This window comes from Drosophila suzukii, chromosome 3, assembly GCF_043229965.1.
Source record: "Drosophila suzukii chromosome 3, CBGP_Dsuzu_IsoJpt1.0, whole genome shotgun sequence".
Taxonomy (NCBI): domain Eukaryota; kingdom Metazoa; phylum Arthropoda; class Insecta; order Diptera; family Drosophilidae; genus Drosophila; species Drosophila suzukii.
In genome coordinates this window covers 28,620,486-28,638,910 of record NC_092082.1, presented here as the reverse complement: position 1 = coordinate 28,638,910, position 18,425 = coordinate 28,620,486, and the positions used below count along the sequence as shown (strand labels likewise).

Below are 18,425 nucleotides of genomic sequence, written 5' to 3'. Positions count from 1 at the left end.
TTTCAGCGTCGAGTATCAGCCTTGCAGTGCAATTGCAGAGCCCTGTGAGCGACGCTTGTAGTCGTGAATAGTCAGCGTTTTGCTGATGTGTCCACCTTTGTAAGTGGTAAATTCGATACTCTCCGCAAATAAAATAATTGTCAACTAAACTAATTTTATATGCATTAGCTGATACTATGTTACTCAACAACGGTGTACGCCGATATAGTGTTCAAAAAAATTATAATGTGAAAAGAATTTAAAGCCATGGTGTGCTAAACCTTTAACAAGGGGAGTATGCTGACACAAGAAGTGGAGTAGTAAAGAACAATGACATAACTTTCGACGGACAGCCTTGACAATAGTGTATCGTATTGCACGGCCCGCGACGATCCATTTGGCGTAAAATTGTGTGAAGGGCCCAAGCATAGCCCGATCGTATTGCCCGACTGCCCCTTGTGGGGCAGTGTGTACTGACGACTGATGAACTTTACGCACTATTATTATTTTCCAGGCCACTAAAATATTTATTCTCGCTATGTGGGAGAGGAGAGAGGCTTACCAAGATCCCTAGACCCAAATACGAAGTAGCTTATGCCGGCAAAAATGGTGACTGAACATCGAACGCCTCTCCCTCGGCCCAAGTCCTTTTTAAGACTCAGGCAATAAGATGCTCATGAACTTTGTTTCAGAATAGAGAATAATATGTTTGGTTTCTGCCATAAGAAAATATTCCAGAATTTCTTTAAATCAAGAACTACGAGGTTTCCTTTTTTATAATACTATAAAACTACGTGCCGAATATTTGTTGAAATTAACGTCAATACAATTTAGGTGTGCTTTCTGGCCGAAGCTGCCAAGCTGCTAGGCTTAGGCTAGGTCGTTCAAGAGGATCGAGTCCAGAAAAAGCAGGAGCGCAAACATTACGATAACGCGTTTAGCACTTGCGGTGTGGATATATTGTTCGTTTGTCGATTCAGGAACGAATAGAGGAAACGTTACGATGTACTAGGCCTTCGAAAGATCGTTTAACAGGCTCGAGACCAGAAAAATAGGAAAACGGTTTTGGAGCCCGAGAATGATAAGTCAAAGAACCTAATTTTCGTTTTCGTTTGGAACATTTGAGCTGACTAGAAATGGAAATAAAGGGCATGTGAGCTTAGCGGAACCAAGTTGTGTAGAAGCGGCTAACACCCCTAGCTATGGATATTTGTTTTTTTTTTTTTTGAGTTTAAATATCGGACGGTTCTTGACCGAAGAGAGACTTGGTGAGTGGAGAAAAGCACCCCCAATATATAAACATTTATTGTCGACCTATTCAGCGTTAACGTCGCTGACGGGGCGTTTTGAAAGCTATCACATTTATATTGTTTTAATAGGCGTGAAAATGTGAAAAATGGCGTGCCTGTATTAATCAGCACGAAGTGACAAGACTATTTATGTAAAAGGAGGCCTAAAAATAGGGCCCAACTTCATAAATGAAGGGGGCCAAGAAAAAGTTAGTATTCCAACCAAGCACCGTAAGAGTGACCCGAGCAACAACGCGCGTAGAGAATCACCATCCCAGGAGTGCAAGCGCTCCAAGGCTAGTCGATTCACCTGAAAGATAGCCGTGGGAGCTAGCTCAGAATCAGCCAGGAGAGGTAGATACCCTGTCCGGAAGGAGCGGCCAGTGGAGAGAATCTACCCCTCGGACCGCCAAAAGAAAGGTCAAGTATGCTTCCCCATTACCAGAGGCACCCGGAGGACAACTTAGAGGCTGCAGAGCGGCGGGAGCAGAGGTTGATGGAGCTCTTGAGGCAGAGCAATGAAATGCAAAAGGGCATGGGCGCCCATCATCTAGGAGGCCCGAGCAGAAGGGACTGCCCTCATTCCCCCGAACCATTCCAAATCCCACCGATATTTTTTAGAGGTACCAAGAGACGCCGCAAGACATGCTCAATAGCCAGATGCAGCGGTTAGATACCCCGACCCACAGACAGTCCCAAACCGACGAGATGGAGATGAGCCTCCAGCTTCACCCATCGTTTCACGGACCGAGGCCAAAAGGAGTCAGGTTGTACAAATGGAACTTAAAGTTCGATGGAAGTGGTCGCGGCATTACCGCAAATGACCTGATGAAGGTCAAAGAGTTAATAGAACGCAAGCAAGGGCTGCTGAATAAGTCGAGCTTTGAAAGGACAACATGAGTTCCCAGATGGATGGATTAGTGTTAGCGTCCCCAATAAACTCGGAGCTTAAAAGATAGGGTCTCCGAAATGATCGCTGGTTAAAAAACACTGGAAGAAACATGCGCAGCAGGCTCGTCAACGAGATAGACGAATTCCAGACCATGGAGGGCTTTCTTGACGGGGTCACGGAGGATGCCACCGGCCGGTTCTGCGAGAAAGTAAGTACGGATGCGGACGCTAACCCAGCGGCTTTTCCGCGGAGTCAGTTAGACAAGTCCAGGATAGCCGGGCGTACGAACCCTTTCCGGTAAAAGCACCCAAGGCCAAATAAATCTCCCCTCATAAGAACCTAGAACAACGAAAGAGGGAGTACGAACTTGCTCGAGAGCGTATCTTCACCGGGTCGGAAGATACAGGTAACGAGACACGATCGCGGCCGATAAGAAAGCTAAGCGAAGAATGCGCACAAACGGCCAGCGGTTGTGAAAGCCGAGTAACAGGAGCCATATTCTTACCTGTGGATTGGGAAGGAGATGCCTGGAAGGATTGCCTGGTCTTACCCAACGATTCAATTTCGGAATTAATTTCTGGGATACGTTTAGCCTAACATTCCTCGGTAAAGGTCGACGCGAGGTTGCCGGCGTTGAAGCTACACCGGAGATTGACCTTATGACCGGAGACGTAGATATGAACGATACGCCCAAGCACGAAACCGCCCGCAGCTTACATCAGAGCAGCATTCGAAGCTGCGGCAAGCGATAGAGACATATCCATCCCGTCTGGAAAAAGGATTCAGAGGGAAGACCAGCTTATAATTTAAGTGACCAACGAGGACCTACCGATTAAGCAACGACATTACCCGATATCCCTAGCCAAATAAAAGCAAGTGTATGCCGAGCTAGATCGCATGCTAGGTCTAAGGGTGATCGAAGAGAGCAACAGTGGCTGGAGTTCCCCGGTAATTCTGTTGCCAAGAGGCCGGTGAAATCGCCTTTGTCTCGACGCACGCAAAGTCAATTGCCGGACGATTAAAGATGCATACCCACTACCACATATTGAAAGACGCCTTTTGGCAAATACCATTTTAATTCCAAAGAAGAGACAAAAACGCTTTTACAGTACCCTGCAGACCGCTACATCAGTTTACAGTATGCCGTTCGGCTTGTGCAATGCCGTTCAGCGAATGTGCGGATTAATGGATAAAGTCATACAGGCGGCGCTACACGAAAATGTATTCGTGTATCTGGATGACTTGCTGGTCTGTTCACCTACAATTGAAGCCCACCTTGAGCCAGGTCAGTGCCTGCTTACAGTGGGCAAAACAAACAATAAATGAAGATAAAAGCAAGTTTTGCTATAGCCAGGCTAGATACCTAGGATACGCGGTTAGTGGAGAATGCTTCCGAAATGACGACGAAAAAATACAATCTATACAGGAAGTTCCGCAGCCTATCTCCGCCAAACAAATGCAGAGGTTCCTGGGCATGACCGGCTGGTACAGGAGGTTCATCCAAAACAATGCCCAATGCCCAAAACAATGCCCAACTCACGATTGCTTGAAGAAAGACCGCATAAAGAAATTTGAATTGTCAGAAGAGGCAATTAAGGCGTATGAACTTTTGAAAACCAGCTTGGTATCAGCACCTGAGCTCGTAACCCCATATTTTAAGAAACCCTTTACCATCTTATGCGATGGATCCACCACTGGAGTCGGTGGGGAGTTTTGTTCCAAGCCGATGACTCAGGCGACGAACATCCGTTTTCCTGTATGTCAGCCAAATTGAACAAAGCACAGCGGAGTTATGACAAAACCGAATTGGACTGTTATGCTGCCATTCTCAGCATTACCAAATTCCATGCCTACGTGGAGGGGATGCCCTTTAAAGTGATCACTAACCATTCCAGACTAAAATGGCTGATGGATCAAAATGACTTATACGGCAGGTTAGCGTGATGGAGCCTGAACTACAAGCGTTTGTCGTCACCGTAGAACATACAATAGAAAGAATCACTCAATATAGTCCCAGGTGCTCTCTCACGAGTTCATATGGACGAGCTACAGAAGGCTGGCGCGGAAGAACTTGACATGACCTTGCCTCGACGGCGTTCCAATCATCGGATTACGTCAAACTAGTTCAGGCGGTGGACCAAAATTTAGGAAAAAATCCGGACCTTCAAACATCGGAAATCTCTATATGTCTATAAACGGAAGGGACATGATTTGACATGACCTTGACTCGACGGCGTTCCAATCATCGGATTGCGTCAAACTAGTTCAGGCGGTGGACCAAAATTTAGGAAAAAGTCCGGACCTTCAAACATCGGAAATCTCTATATGTCTATAAACGGAAGGGATGCTGCAAAAAGAAGTGAAGGAGTGCGAGGTCTGTAAGATCACCAAGACCGCCAACAAAAATAACCGACCACTAATGGGAGAACAGCGAGTCACGGAACGGGCTGGCCAGAGGGTGTTCATCAACTTTATGGGACCATATCCGAGAACCAAAGCTGGGAGTTCGGTGATTTTTGTATGCCATGACCACTTCTCTAAATTTGTCTGGCTGAAACCGATGAGACATGCAGTAGGCGCCGAGGTTATAAAATTCCTCGAGACCAAAATTTTCCATCAGTATGAAGTACCCGAGTTTATACACTCTGACAACGAAAAACAGTTTGTGTCTTAAATATTTGGCGCTATGACCTGCTAGCGAACGCTACTGAGGGGTAAACCGATTGTATTTTGCGAGCAACAATTGCCACCGATCAGCGAAATTGGGATACCGTAAAAAATTAAAAGAAACAAAAAAACAAAAAGTTTTTTTTTTTTAAGGGTAATCTTAGCTTAGCTTTTTCGTATCAGCTGCATTGTTCAGCGCCGCCTACTTGGGCTAAACGCCCACGCGGTTGCAATCATTTTCTTTCACAACCCGCAAAAATATTCGTATCAGATCGTCGTCTAAGTGATCTGAAAAACGCCACAAGGTAAAGTTCGAAGCGCCACTGATAAAGTTTATCACGCCATTTAAGTTGCACAAACCCCAAACCTCGGGTGCCCCAAAAACGTGCTGGGTAGGGGAAACCCGGCAGTTCTCTCCCGCAGCCGCTTTAATTAAACTTCCTGGAAAACCTCTTAGATCACAGGTATGGGCCACCTGATTCATACTTATGCGCACCTGCATACCTACTTGTGATCTATTTTTAAGCCAATCCAATCTCTCGTGTATTTTCTCAAAGAGCGCTGTGTAAGGCCCGATCGTGATGATTATTAGTTTCCTGTCTTGCATATACATACTGAGAGCTTGGCGACTGCTTGAAAACTTATAAATATTATTACCTAGCAATTATTCTGCCCCAGAATAAATAACAAAAACAAAGTAATTGTATTGGGAATCTAAGTAAAAAGCGATATGCTATTGGTTCCACAAAATTACCAACTCCGAACCCACCGAAAATAATCACCCGAAAAACAAATCGTAGTTCTGTCTAGCAACCATCTCACCCTGTAATAATTAAAAATCGTCCTCCATATGTTCGAACCTAGTTTCTTTAAGCGCACAATAATGCATTGATTGAAAGAACTATTTATTTATTTAGAGAACCCAGGAATGTTGCATATTAACAATTAAAGAAATATAATCCTGAACTATCGAGGAATAAATAATTTGTAAATCCTAAGCAGAGTTCCGCGCTCCAATGCGCAGTGGAGACTCCACGGGAACAGAGCGGGAGAGCGAGAGAGCAGTGCACTAGGAGAGCGGTGCAATTGGGTAGGGGTGCCGGGGTCAAGATTCACCGGATAGTGGGCCTGAACAGTGGCGTGGCAAACTTTTTTTTTGGGTCAATCGATAGGTATTGATGAGAGCAATACATTTCAGTTCAAATTCTAGCATCAAAACTGATCTGAAACGAGCGAGTTGGTAACATTGTTGAACAAAAAAGCTCTTGGAATTGCACAATTTACATAGATGACGGCTAAGCAATGTTTTAAATAAAACCAGTGGATTCGCGAAGTTGCATATTTACTCCTGCTTCCTGAGCAAACATTGGCGCCCCCGGGTGGACTCACTGGTTCTTGGCCGTCTTCTAAACTTCGGATTTGCGTATTGTTATAAGTTGGCAAATCACCAAGAGTTATATAACAAGTGCACGCGGCCAATTTGCGTTGTGCAACAAATGCATCGGCATCGCACATTGGGTGCATGGTCCAAGATTTGGAGACGCATTTACGCGCCCGTGCAACTTTAAGTTCATCTTTCGTTGTTGGAGCGCCTGCACAGCCGGAGCGCAGTACCCACTTACATCTCGGCGTAGAGGGAGCGCACACCGGCTGCGTCCATCTCCTCGCCACATTCTCGTCGGCACCCATAGAGAGGTGCAATAGAACGTCGTCTTTCGTCGCTGGAGCACCCGCAGAGGGGTGAGCCCCGTACATCACTGTAGAGGGAGCGCACATCGGCTCCGTCACTTCCATCCCAGTCGTAAATGACAGCATTCCAGCATGCGTTCTTTCATTATGAAATGGCATCAAAAAAGTGTTCCGGAAGTGATGAGTCTGTCCATTCTTTTTACACGGGTGCGGGACAAAAAAGAATGCACCCGTTGCATGCTTCTGGAAGCATATATCTGGAATGCACCTGGAAGTAACAAACTAAACACATTCTGGGTGTACTCTTTGTTAATGCACCTGGGAGCAACATACTAAACACATTCTGGGTGTACTCTTTTTTAATGCACCTGTAACATGTACCCAGGAATGCACCTAGAAGAATTCAAAAACCAAATATCTGGAAGTTTTCCCCAGGAATACATATAACTGGATTTCAATTTCATATTTATTTTCATTTCAATATTCAAAAACGCATCTAATTTTTAATCGGAGTAACTCCCCTCCTGTACGGTGCTTCCTCTTGTTTATGTACTTTTGTCATTTACGCAGTTCATTCCTTGGTGTGCCCATTCATTTTTTGCGATTCTGAAAAATATAAAGTAAATTGAATATTATATATTTTGAAATATGTGTATATACATTACAAATATACAATATGTTTATTTTGTATGTACAATTTACATAAAAATGGTTATTATTTTATTTGTTTAATATGTTTTTAGTTTGAATGTTCAGTGTACATGTACTGTGTTATTTTATTGTGTTCATATTGAACTAAATTATCTACACTTTACTTACCTGTGAAAATATTGATGTAAAATTGGTGGCAGAAAGCAACAAACTTTTTCAAAACACGTGGCACGAACTTCACTTTTCAGAACTAAAAATGCAACTGACGAGAAATGCAAGAGGCAAGAAAAACCGCTCGCTTCCTTGCATGTTCCCTTTTGTCTTTATTATTTGTTTGTCAAGAGAACAGTTTCGAAAAAAGACGATTGTAAAAAAATGGGCATCGGCAACCTTCGGGTTTGAGTTTGGTTTTTTTACATTCCCACTAAAATGCACCTGGATGCACTATATTGAAATACACCCAGATGGCACCCAAAAGACTGCCGAGTTCAAACATTTTTTAGGTTTATTTAACAGCTTAGTTCACGATGACGAATCTCTATCAAATGTTGAAAAGTTTAATCATCTGTTATCCTGTTTAGAGAAGGAAGCCTTAAGAACAGTAAAGGCTTACCAGATCACAGAAGCAAATTACGCAAAGGCCCATGCGGCCTTGGTCAGGGTTTATGATAATCCGTGCCTAATATACTTTAAAAGTATCGCTCGATTGTTTGAAATCCCAACAATGCAAGCGCCATCCGCCTCGGCGTTGCGATCCCTTATCGACACTGTAACTGCTATATATGAATTTTTTCTCTCGCTCGGCAACGAGAAAACTCTTGCCAACGCAATGATAATTCACATCGTCATGTCTAGAGTAGATCCCAAAACGCGGTCGCGATGGGAAGAGCAACTTAGTTACGATTCTATTCCGTTATGGAAAGATTGCTCAGAGGCGCTTAATAAACAATACCAACACTTAGCGGCTGAGGAATCCACGACAGGCAGAAAGGCTCCCAAACAGGGACAGCTAGGGAACAAGCCCAGATATAGCAAAGCGGCATTAGCAGTTTCCCGACCTGTCGAAGAACTTAAGTCTAAATGTTGCTTCTGCAAGTCAGACAGCCATTTCATTGGGAGTTGTACATCTTACGCTAATATCTTGGTAGAAGCTCGGTTCAAGTTCGCAAAGAATGCACCACTTTGCATCAATTGTCTACGCAGAGGACATAGTGTCGCAACATGCCAGTCATCTCGTTGTCGAATTTGTATCATCACACACTTCTGCATCGGTATACCACAACCTCCCAAGTATTGTCGGGCAATCAGTCACTAAGTGCCTCGGTTAGTCAGCCTATGCCCCAAAAAGTGGATCACGTCTTACTTGCAACGGCCCTTGTCGAGGTTCAAAGTCAGTCAGGAGCCAAGCTGTGCGTTAGGATTTTGCTAGACTCAGGGTCAGGAATTAGTAATTAATCTGCAATTAAAACGGTATCGGCATGAGGCTAAATTCTCAGGCATTGGGAATTCCGCGTGTTCAGCTAGCTTCGCAGTCCAGACGACAATTGGGTCGCGATTAAACTCCTTCGAAGCGGCAGTTGAATGCATAATTTTACCGTCGATTTCCGGGTATCATCCAGAAGCAACCGCAATCTCTTCCGATTGGATTCGTAATGATATCTCCATAGCAGACCCTTACTTTTACAAGCCCAAACGCGTCGAAAGGTTGATCGGCGCTGAGTTGTTTTTCGACTTGCTTAGGGAAGGAAAAATACGTTACAAGCACTCAGGTCCAACTCTACAAAATACTGTCTTTGGCTGGGTAGCGTCAGGGACCTATAAAGAAAATCCGCCTGCACGATGTATCTCATATTCCACTCTAGTAGCTACTGAGGACAACAATTTGGATCTCACGCTAAGGAAGTTCTGGGAAATTGAAAGAATACCCGACTTAAGGAAATCGCAGCTCTATACCCCTGATCAAGTGATGAGTGAAAAATCGTTTGCTAGCACCATCTCGCGTGACTCTACAGGAAAATTTGTAGTTATCCTGCCTTTCAAATGGAGTTCTTCGTGTCTCGGTTCCTCGTATGAAACTGCACGACGTTGGTTTCTGTCCTTAGAACGGCGTATGAAAGGGAACCCAAAAAAATAATTCGTTGTATATCCAGTTTATGAAGGAATATTTAGCTCTCGGTCACATGGAGGCTACAGATAATAGGATACCCAACGAGCCTCATTATTTTATTCCGTATCAGTGCGTTCTCCGACCTGAAAGCTCTTCGACTAAATTAAGAGTCGTATTCGACGCGTCGTGCAAAACCACTTCCCAAATTTCATTGAATGAAATTCTCTTGGTAGGCCCAACAATTCAGCCTTGCCTGTATGCCACGCTGCTTAAATTCCGGTTCCATAAATTTGCTATGTCGGCAGACATTACTAAAATGTACAGACAAGTGGTATTAGATGAGGCCCATAGAAAGTTTCAGTTAATTGTATGGCGTGAGACCCCGCAAGACCCTCTACAAATTTATCGGCTTAACACCGTTACGTATGGTACGGCAAGTGCTCCTTTCCTTGCAATACGGTGTTTGAAGCAGCTTAGCGAGATCTACTCCGATTCTCTTCCCTTAGCTTCACAGGCTCTAGCAAATGATTTTTACGTGGATGACTTGTTAACAGGGGCCGATTCCATCCGTGAGTTAAGGAAATTGCGAGGGGAAATATCAGAGATTTTAGATTCCGCAGGGTTCGTCTTGGCTAAGTGGGCGTCGAATTGTACCCCCAAAGAACGACAGGTCGCCGAGCCAGAAGTACTTATTGGAGAAGACGCCGATACGAAAACTTTGGGTCTCACTTGGAGTCCAAAACAGGATACGTTCAAATTCAACGCCCAGAATCTACAGCTTGAAGACCCACCCACAAAGCGATCCATGCTTTCATTTGCAGCACGGCTGTTCGATCCGTTAGGACTCATTTGCCCTATCGTTACCCTTGCAAAGATATTAATTCAAAAACTCTGGTCGCTACAAATTGGATGAGACGACGAAATACCCGCCGACGTACTGCATCGTTGGAAGACGGTGTCATCTTGCTTTACAGATTTAGAAACGTTAAACATCCCTCGGCATGTCGGAACTCAGTTTGGCGGCACTTATCAAATCCACGGATTTGCGGACGCGTCAGAAGATGCTTACGGTTGTTGTCTGTACGTAAGGTCAGTGACCTCAGAGGGAATAAAAGTTAGGTTGCTAACAGCCAAATCCAGGGTAGCACCAATAGACTTAGTATTCCACGACTAGAACTCTGTGCGGCTCACCTCTTAGCGAAGTTATGGAGTGATGTGCAAACGCTTAATCTTTACCGCGTCGAGCAGGTTACTATGTGGTCGGATTCTGAAGTTGTTCTCATTTGGTTGCGCACTCATCTGTCAAAACTTAAAACATTCGTCGCAAATAGGGTTTCGGCTACTCACGAACTGGCTCCAACTGCAGTCTGGCGACACTTCCCGACTAACTTCAATCCAGCGGACCTACCCTCTCGAGGGACTACGGTCAAAGATCTCGATACGACGCTATGGTTTGAAGGCCCTTCGTTTTTGTCCATGGACTCGACTCATTGGCCAGTTAATCAGCACTTGGCTGACACGCCCCTCGAAAGCCAACTCGAAATGAAACCGCCAGTAATCGCCCATACGGTTGCTGTTGTCTCAAATCATCCGCTGCTACAAGTAGTTGAAAATTCTTCTTCCTATGTGAAGGTTGTGAGAATTACAACATTTATCTTTCGATTTGTTTACGGCAGGGCCTGGAAATTGTGGAACGACCACGTCCTATCAGCCACTGAGCTTAGTTTTTCGTTCTCTTATATCGCGCAGGCTGTTCAGCGTGAATCGTTTGCAGCCGAATTCAATAAATTAAAGAAAAATTTGCCATTACCCAGTTCTTACCAAAAACTTAGCCCATTTATCAGCAACGAAACTTTCGGAACCCGTACTTTAACATTGGTGCGGGTGGGCGGTCGACTAGAGCACGCGGATCTAGAACCCAGTGCCAAATTCCCAATATTAATGCCTAAAGGAAATCATTTTGTCAAATTGTACATCGAGCACCTGCACCATGCTAATTGCCATGCAGGACCACGAGCCCTAGTCGGCCTGCTTCGGCAGACAATTTGGTTGATCAATGCACGACGCGAGTGCAGTGCTGTTGTGCGCCGATGCACGCACTGTTTCCGGTATAAGCCACGGATAATGTCGCAAATAATGGGAAACCTGCCTCTTGACCGTGTCAGAATCAGTCGACCCTTTAGAATAAGCGGAGTCGATCTCTTCGGTCCAATCCGAGTGTCGCGAGGAGTGCGTGGCAAGGCAGCTTTAAAAATGTATGTCGCAGTATTCATATGTTTTTCAACGAAAGCGGTTCACCTAGAACTATTGAAGGATCTCACTTTTAACTCATTTATCCTCTGTCTCAGCAGATTTGTTGGGCGGCGCGGCCCGCTCGATCGACTGTACTGCGACAATGCAACCAATTTTGTTGGTTCCTCACGGCTGCTGCAGGAGATGGCCTCCGATGTCCGCAGCACACTGGGAACGTACGGCGTCCATCACCAGGTTGAGTTCGTCTTCATTCCGCACCGGTCGCCTCATTTCGGGGGCCTATGGGAGGCCGCCGTCAAGTCCGCCAAACACCTCTTTTTGAGGGCCGTCGGAAACGCCTTGCTGAAGGAGGACGAAGTCCAGACGATTCTGGTTGAAGTGGAAGCAGTGCTTAACTCGCGTCCGCTAGTAGCTGACAGCAGCAACCCTAACGACGGAGAGGCTATTACTCCAGACCACTTTCTGGTAGGCACCACGCTCGCTGCTCTACCTCCAGGATCGGCACCTCCTCATCCGGACGACGACCTAACTCATCTACAACGCTGGCAGCTTATATCAGCCATCAAGCGACGGTTTTGGCGAGACTGGTCCCGTGACTACATAGCGGGACTGCAGCAAAGAGTTAAGTGGACAAAGGAATCGGCCAACCTTCTACCAGGAACCATCGTCATCATCAAAGAGGACAATTTACCGCCCCAGAAGTGGCTGCTCGGCAGAGTCACCGAAGTAACGCACGGATCGGATGGCAAGGTGCGCGTTGCTCTAGTAAAAACCAAGCAAGGCGTATACAAACGCTCAGTACATCGTCTGACACCTCTTCCCATTAATTGAAGGCCTACAGCGCTTCAACGCGGGCGATGTTTGGTCATCTCACTGTTTGATTTGTTTTCTATGGTCGTTGCGATGCCGACTATCGAAAGCTGCGAGCAGGGGCTTAGCACAGCTGATAATCGCTAATAAATTACCCCCTACAAGTCGGCAAGCAACGATCATACAACAAAATACTAGATTAAAATAATACTAGATTACCATAAAATACTAACTGTAGATACCAATGTAATAGGGAAGATCTGAAACGAGCGAGTTGGTAACATTGTTGAATAGAAAAAGCTCTTGAAATAAACGCACAATTTACATAGATGACGGCTAAGCAATGTTTTAAATAAAACCAGTGGATTCGAGAAGTTGCATATTACTCCTGCTTCCTGAGCAAACAAATAATAATAACAATAATAATAATAATAATAATAATAATATTAATAATAATAATAATAATAACAATAATAATAATAATAATAATAATAATAATAATAATAATAATAATAGTAATAATAATAATAATAATAATAATAATAATAAAAATAATAATAATAATAATAATAATAATAATAATAATAATAATAATAATAATAATAATAATAATAATAATAATAATAATAATAATAATAATAATAATAATAATAATAATAATAATAATAATAATAATATTAATAATAATAATAATAATAATAATAATAATAATAATAAAAATAATAATACTAATAATAATAACAATAATAATAATAATAATATTGGAAATGCAATTGGCACAGTATTGATCTGCATTCACATATCGTATACCGAACTATCGATAGTAAAGTCTTCGTAGAACGTAACTTCTCTAACGATTGTCTTCCTCCTTCTCTGCCCACCGCTATCGCCAACGAATGTGTAAAACTTAATCTCTGTATCAATTATCCTAAATAAAACTATTATTCACTACTAAAGCTAAATTACAACAGGCTATGGGCCCAGCACGCTTCCACTGCGCCAGAAAATAGTTAGCAGAAAGATATTGAACTAACACAGAGAACAAAAGGCAAATTTCAATTTGTGGTGAAATTGCCGTGTGTTCGTTGCTTGTGTAGCTCCGTGAAAAAAAAAGTTTGCTTGTGTAGCAAAACTAAACGCAAACAGAAGGCGTCAAATTGGTGATAGAAAAAAGAAGAGTGTTCGTTGCTTGTGTAGCTTCGTGAAATAGTTGCTTGTGTAGCAAAACTAAACGCAAATTATAAAGAAAAGTGAGTATTGCTAGTATACGCATAGAGCCCTTGGGCAAAGATAATTTCGACACCTGGAAAATACAATTGCAGGCCTTGTTAGTCAAGAACGACTCGTCGAAATATGTGAACGGGCATTTAAAACCCGAAGCAAACGACACGCAGTGAATAAACAAAGATGCAAAGGCTAAGTCCGATCTCATTTTGGCCATGTCAACATCGGAACTAAGGCATACAAAAAACTGCGAAACTTCAAACGATGTCCGGAAGAAGCTGCATAGCACTTACCAGTCTACGGGGCCAGCTCGTAAAGCCGCACTGTTGAAATACCTGATCCTACTAAAAATTAATGCAGGCGGAGACATAAGAAGCCACATAGATATGTTTTCCGATTAAGTAGACAAAATAAACGAAGTTGATCTCATGAATATTGACGATCTGTTAACCATTTTGCTACTGTACAGTATCCCTGAGGAATATGAACAGTTTCGAATCGCGATTGAAACGCAGGAAAACCTAATCTCAACGGAGGCACGTAAAATATAGTTATTAGACGAATACGAGGCGAGAAACAGAAATCAAAGCGAGCCGACGCCCGGAGCGTTGTTGGCACACAAGAAGTATAATAACAGCAAACCGAAAGAATTAAGCACTAATCAAAAGTTTAAGTTTAAATGTTACAGCTGCGGAAAAGTCGGTCAGCGTGCAGCTGAATGCAGGTCGAACCAATAAAGAACCAGAATGATAGCATGTACATCAACGCAGCTTAACATACATGCAGTGATTGCAGTAACTGGTGTCTAGACTCTGGAGCAACGTCACACATGTGCTCACAACAAAATATGTTCGTGAATCAAGTTCAAGTTCACCGCCAGCCTGAAGAACACGCTCTATGTGCCGGATTTCAGGACCAATCTCTTATCGGTCTCAAAAATATGTGATCACGGCTTCAATATTGTTTTTAAGAAGGAGAAAGCTGAAATAATTAGAGCTACAGGAGGAGAAATAGTGTTCACCGCTCCTCGCAAATTGGACTTATACCAGATAGAAAAAAACACGAATGCAGCCAGATCGCTGCAGGTAAGCAAAACAGCATCAAAGAATGGCATGAACGTTTCGGCCATCTTAATGAGCCGGACCTAAGAGAACTAATAAGAAAAGGTAAAGTACAAGGAGCCAAGGGAAACCTCATGGAGACTCTTCCAATTTGCGAAGTATGTATCAAGGGGAAGCAGTCCCAAAAGCCGTTCCCAGTATCAAATTCAAGGGCAAGAGACGTACTAGAACTAATCCACAGCGACGTATGCGGTCCCATGCGTGTAAAAAGCCACGGCGGCAGCCGCTATTTTTTAACATTCATCGATGATTTCTCAAAATGGTGCGAGCTCTACACTATCAAAAGCAAGTCTGAAGTGTTTCAGAAATTTAAGGAATTCAAAAACAATGTTGAACGGCGATCTGGAGAGAAGATAAAAACAATCAGGTCAGATAACGATACAGAATACACTAATAATGAGTTCAAAAGTTATCTTGCAGCCCAGGGACTAAAGCGAGTATTCCGTAGAATATACTCCCCTTGTTGAAATGGCTCGCTGCTTGATGTTGCAGGCCGCACTTCCTGCGAGCTACTGGGCTGAAGCAGTAAACACAGCAAACTACATAAGAAACAGATGTCTTTCATGAAGCCTATGTGGAGAAACGCCTTTTAAGCTGTGGAACAATCGCATCCCAATTGTAAGGCATATGCAAAAATTCGGTGAAATTGCATATTTACTGGACAAACGATCGAAGAGTAAGCTCAGCCCAAAATCCAAGAAATGCGTATTCGTTGGATACTGCACCGACGCCAACGCTTATTGGCTGTACGATGTGAAAAACCAAACGTTAATTAAAAGCCGAGACGTCGTTTTCACAAATCTATTTGGGCACGATTATAAGTTCGAAGAGTTCATTGAACCCCAGATCGATGTCAACATTGAGCCGGTAGCAGACAACCAATCGGAAAATGACCAAGATGGCATCGAAAGCATCCAACCAGAAGATCCTGAGTCAGATGACAATGAGCCAGACAATGGATAGCCAGTAAAACGTGGTCATGGAAGGCCAAGGAAGCTGTTGCGGGCTCCTCATTTCGGAGGACTGTGGGAGGCGGCAGTGAAATCAGCAAAACATTTGTTGATCCGCACGGTGTCAACGGCAGATTTGACATATGAAGAATTAGAAACAGTTATTATCGACATATTAAACTCACGGCCTCTCACTCCCATTTCTTACAGCCCACGCGATCTGTCTGCATTGACTCCAGGACACTTCTTGATCGGAGGACCAATAACCGCATCTCCCGACATTCATAACAAGGAGGTACGATCGGGTCTAGTGATAAGATGGAAACATGTAGACAAGGTCAGACAGGATTTCTGGAATAGATGGAGCCACGAGTACCTGCAGGAACTACAAAACCGGTCAAATGGACAATTTGCCGCCGTTGCAGTGGCCACTAGGGAGAATAGTGACGGTACACGCAGGAAAGGACGGTGCAATCCGAGTCGTCAGCATCTGGACTTCAGCAGGAGAATGCACGAGAGCGATTCATCAGCTGGCGGTGTTACCACTAGACATTCAAAGGGCAACCGAAGGCAAATGGTAAAGGCAAAAAGTGTCAGAAGATCCCCAAGGCTATGTTCCAATTCATAGGGCTGCTGGCCGTTGCCAACGCCACCCAAGCCGTCCCAATCATGGCAGAACCTCCCGTAAAATTACTTACTTAAAAATACGGGAACATATGTAGAATTAAAGAATAGAATAGCTCTAATGTCAGCAGAATGGACAACCATATCATATTTTGATCTACGGTTGTTAGCGCTGGTCAGGCTACCTGTTACACCTGAGACTATGCATGATATCATCAGGTGATGGTATCAGAAGTCCAGGAATTGGACGATACGCTTATATTCCATACTAAAATACCATTAGTGGATGAAGAGTAGTACGACGTGTATCAATTGATGCCAATTCCAGTAGCTACCCAAAATCATTTAATCGCAACGGAGACATAAACCAAGTATCTAGCGATTAGTGATCATCGAGATCGACATTTTGCACTAAATGTGGAGGAGCTGAACCAGTGCACGAAGGTGTCAAAGTGACCAATATTGTGCAATATAAAACAAACTACGTTGGGTCCAGCGCACGAGCAGTTCCAATACGCCCTGGCAGCCATTCAAGCTGAACAAAAACCCAGCTGCAAACCCGAAAATATCAACACGACAAATTCTTGGACTATCGCTACGACACAGGAAATAACGCTAACCTATGTTTGTGGGGAAGAACGAGGAAAAATACAAATGCATAATAATGGAATCGTGACAATGAATGCGGACTGCATTACAAGGAGTCCAATAGTTACGTTACAGGGACACCCAGCGTTAAGGTCAATAATAGAGAAAAAACCGGCCAAGAGACCAATACAGGAGAGTCATCAAGACACGACTATACATAGCAGTACAACTTGCAACCTAAATCACCTGCATGGAGAAGTCCATCAACTTCAAGAGCAGCTAGACAGAGGGGATTCGGAGTCAACATCGAATACGCAGGTGAACTACGTTAAATCAATCTCCATTGCAGCAAGTCTCGTAATATTACTGTTGCTAGCATCAATTTTTGTACTCATCAAAAAGGGTAAACAGACAAGAATGTTTCACGAAGAAAACGTAACAGAACAGAGCTTCACTTCTCCAATACCTATGGGTCGGGTGAAAGCAATGACGACCACGGAATAATAAAAAAAAAATCATTACTATGTAAAAATATATTTAGTTTTAAAGTAAATCAAAAAAAAAAAAGGGAGGACGTGGTTACTACGCATGACCCGAATCTCTATTGGAGTCATAATACATCTCCAGGGGATCGGCGTCCAGCACTGGAGGACCACGCAAGGTAACGGCAAGCACAGCCAATCAAATAACAGCAAAACGATTGTTAGGAAGAAGGATGAACGAGCCGTCGTGGACCGTCACAGGCCGTTTGGGATGATAACGCAGACCATCTATAATAGGGCCACTTGGAGTACGGATCAATATCGTGCGGCGTTTACGACGTACATAAAATTCTGGGATATTATCCAGTGAAGACCAACAGGTGGGAACACAAGTAAAACGCATCGAAACTTCAAGGTCCAGAACGACTTCGCAATGAGCTTCAAGCACCATTGCGACAAACTGAGACCTAACGCACAGAACACCGCAGTGTTTATAGATGATTAACGAGACCTCAATGCCAAAGGCAGATCCAATATCGCATTCAACACCGGAATTTTTATTCATCATCCCAGGATGACACGTCAGCCCGCAAAACAGCTACGGTGCAAGGCCAGGACAGCACGTCGAAAAACCAGGACCGACCCGTCGTCCAATAAGAGAAAGGACTCAGGTGGAAGTTGGACAGCACGATCAGCTGGATATCGTAGGTTACGTCAAACAAAACCAATCGGACTACGTATCCACAGTTGGTTTCCTCGACGAAAGATGTTAGGACCATTTGGATAAAGAAGGTGCAGTCCTTGCAGTAGACTTCTCCTCACTCCTGAAACACGAGATCCGTATAAGGAATGAGCAACATGTCGACAACTGCTAAATAGTGGCTACTCTATGTTTCTATTGACAAACCCGTCAATGGGGTAACCATTCGTAACCAAGGTTACTCGGATCGGTCTAGCAAGGTTGCGAAGCACAGGTCAAACGCACGCAACCAACACGACGGAGTTGTAAGTTGTCAGCGAGCAGAACATACGACCAATGCAACTTATACGAAACAGCGATAAGGCGCACAGTAGCAGCACAATATAGTGCCGACGCTGC

At 43.8% G+C, this 18,425-nt stretch overlaps 1 protein-coding gene across 1 annotated transcript; it reads left to right on the top strand.

The window, feature by feature from the left end:
- Window positions 1-3,300: 3,300 nt before the first annotated feature.
- On the top strand, window positions 3,301-12,358 carry LOC139352718 (uncharacterized). Its single transcript, XM_070995347.1, has 3 exons — window positions 3,301-3,445; window positions 11,283-11,529; window positions 11,626-12,358. The coding sequence occupies exons 1-3, from the start codon at window positions 3,301-3,303 to the stop codon at window positions 12,356-12,358; spliced, it is 1,125 nt and encodes a 374-aa protein (XP_070851448.1).
- Window positions 12,359-18,425: the final 6,067 nt, after the last annotated feature.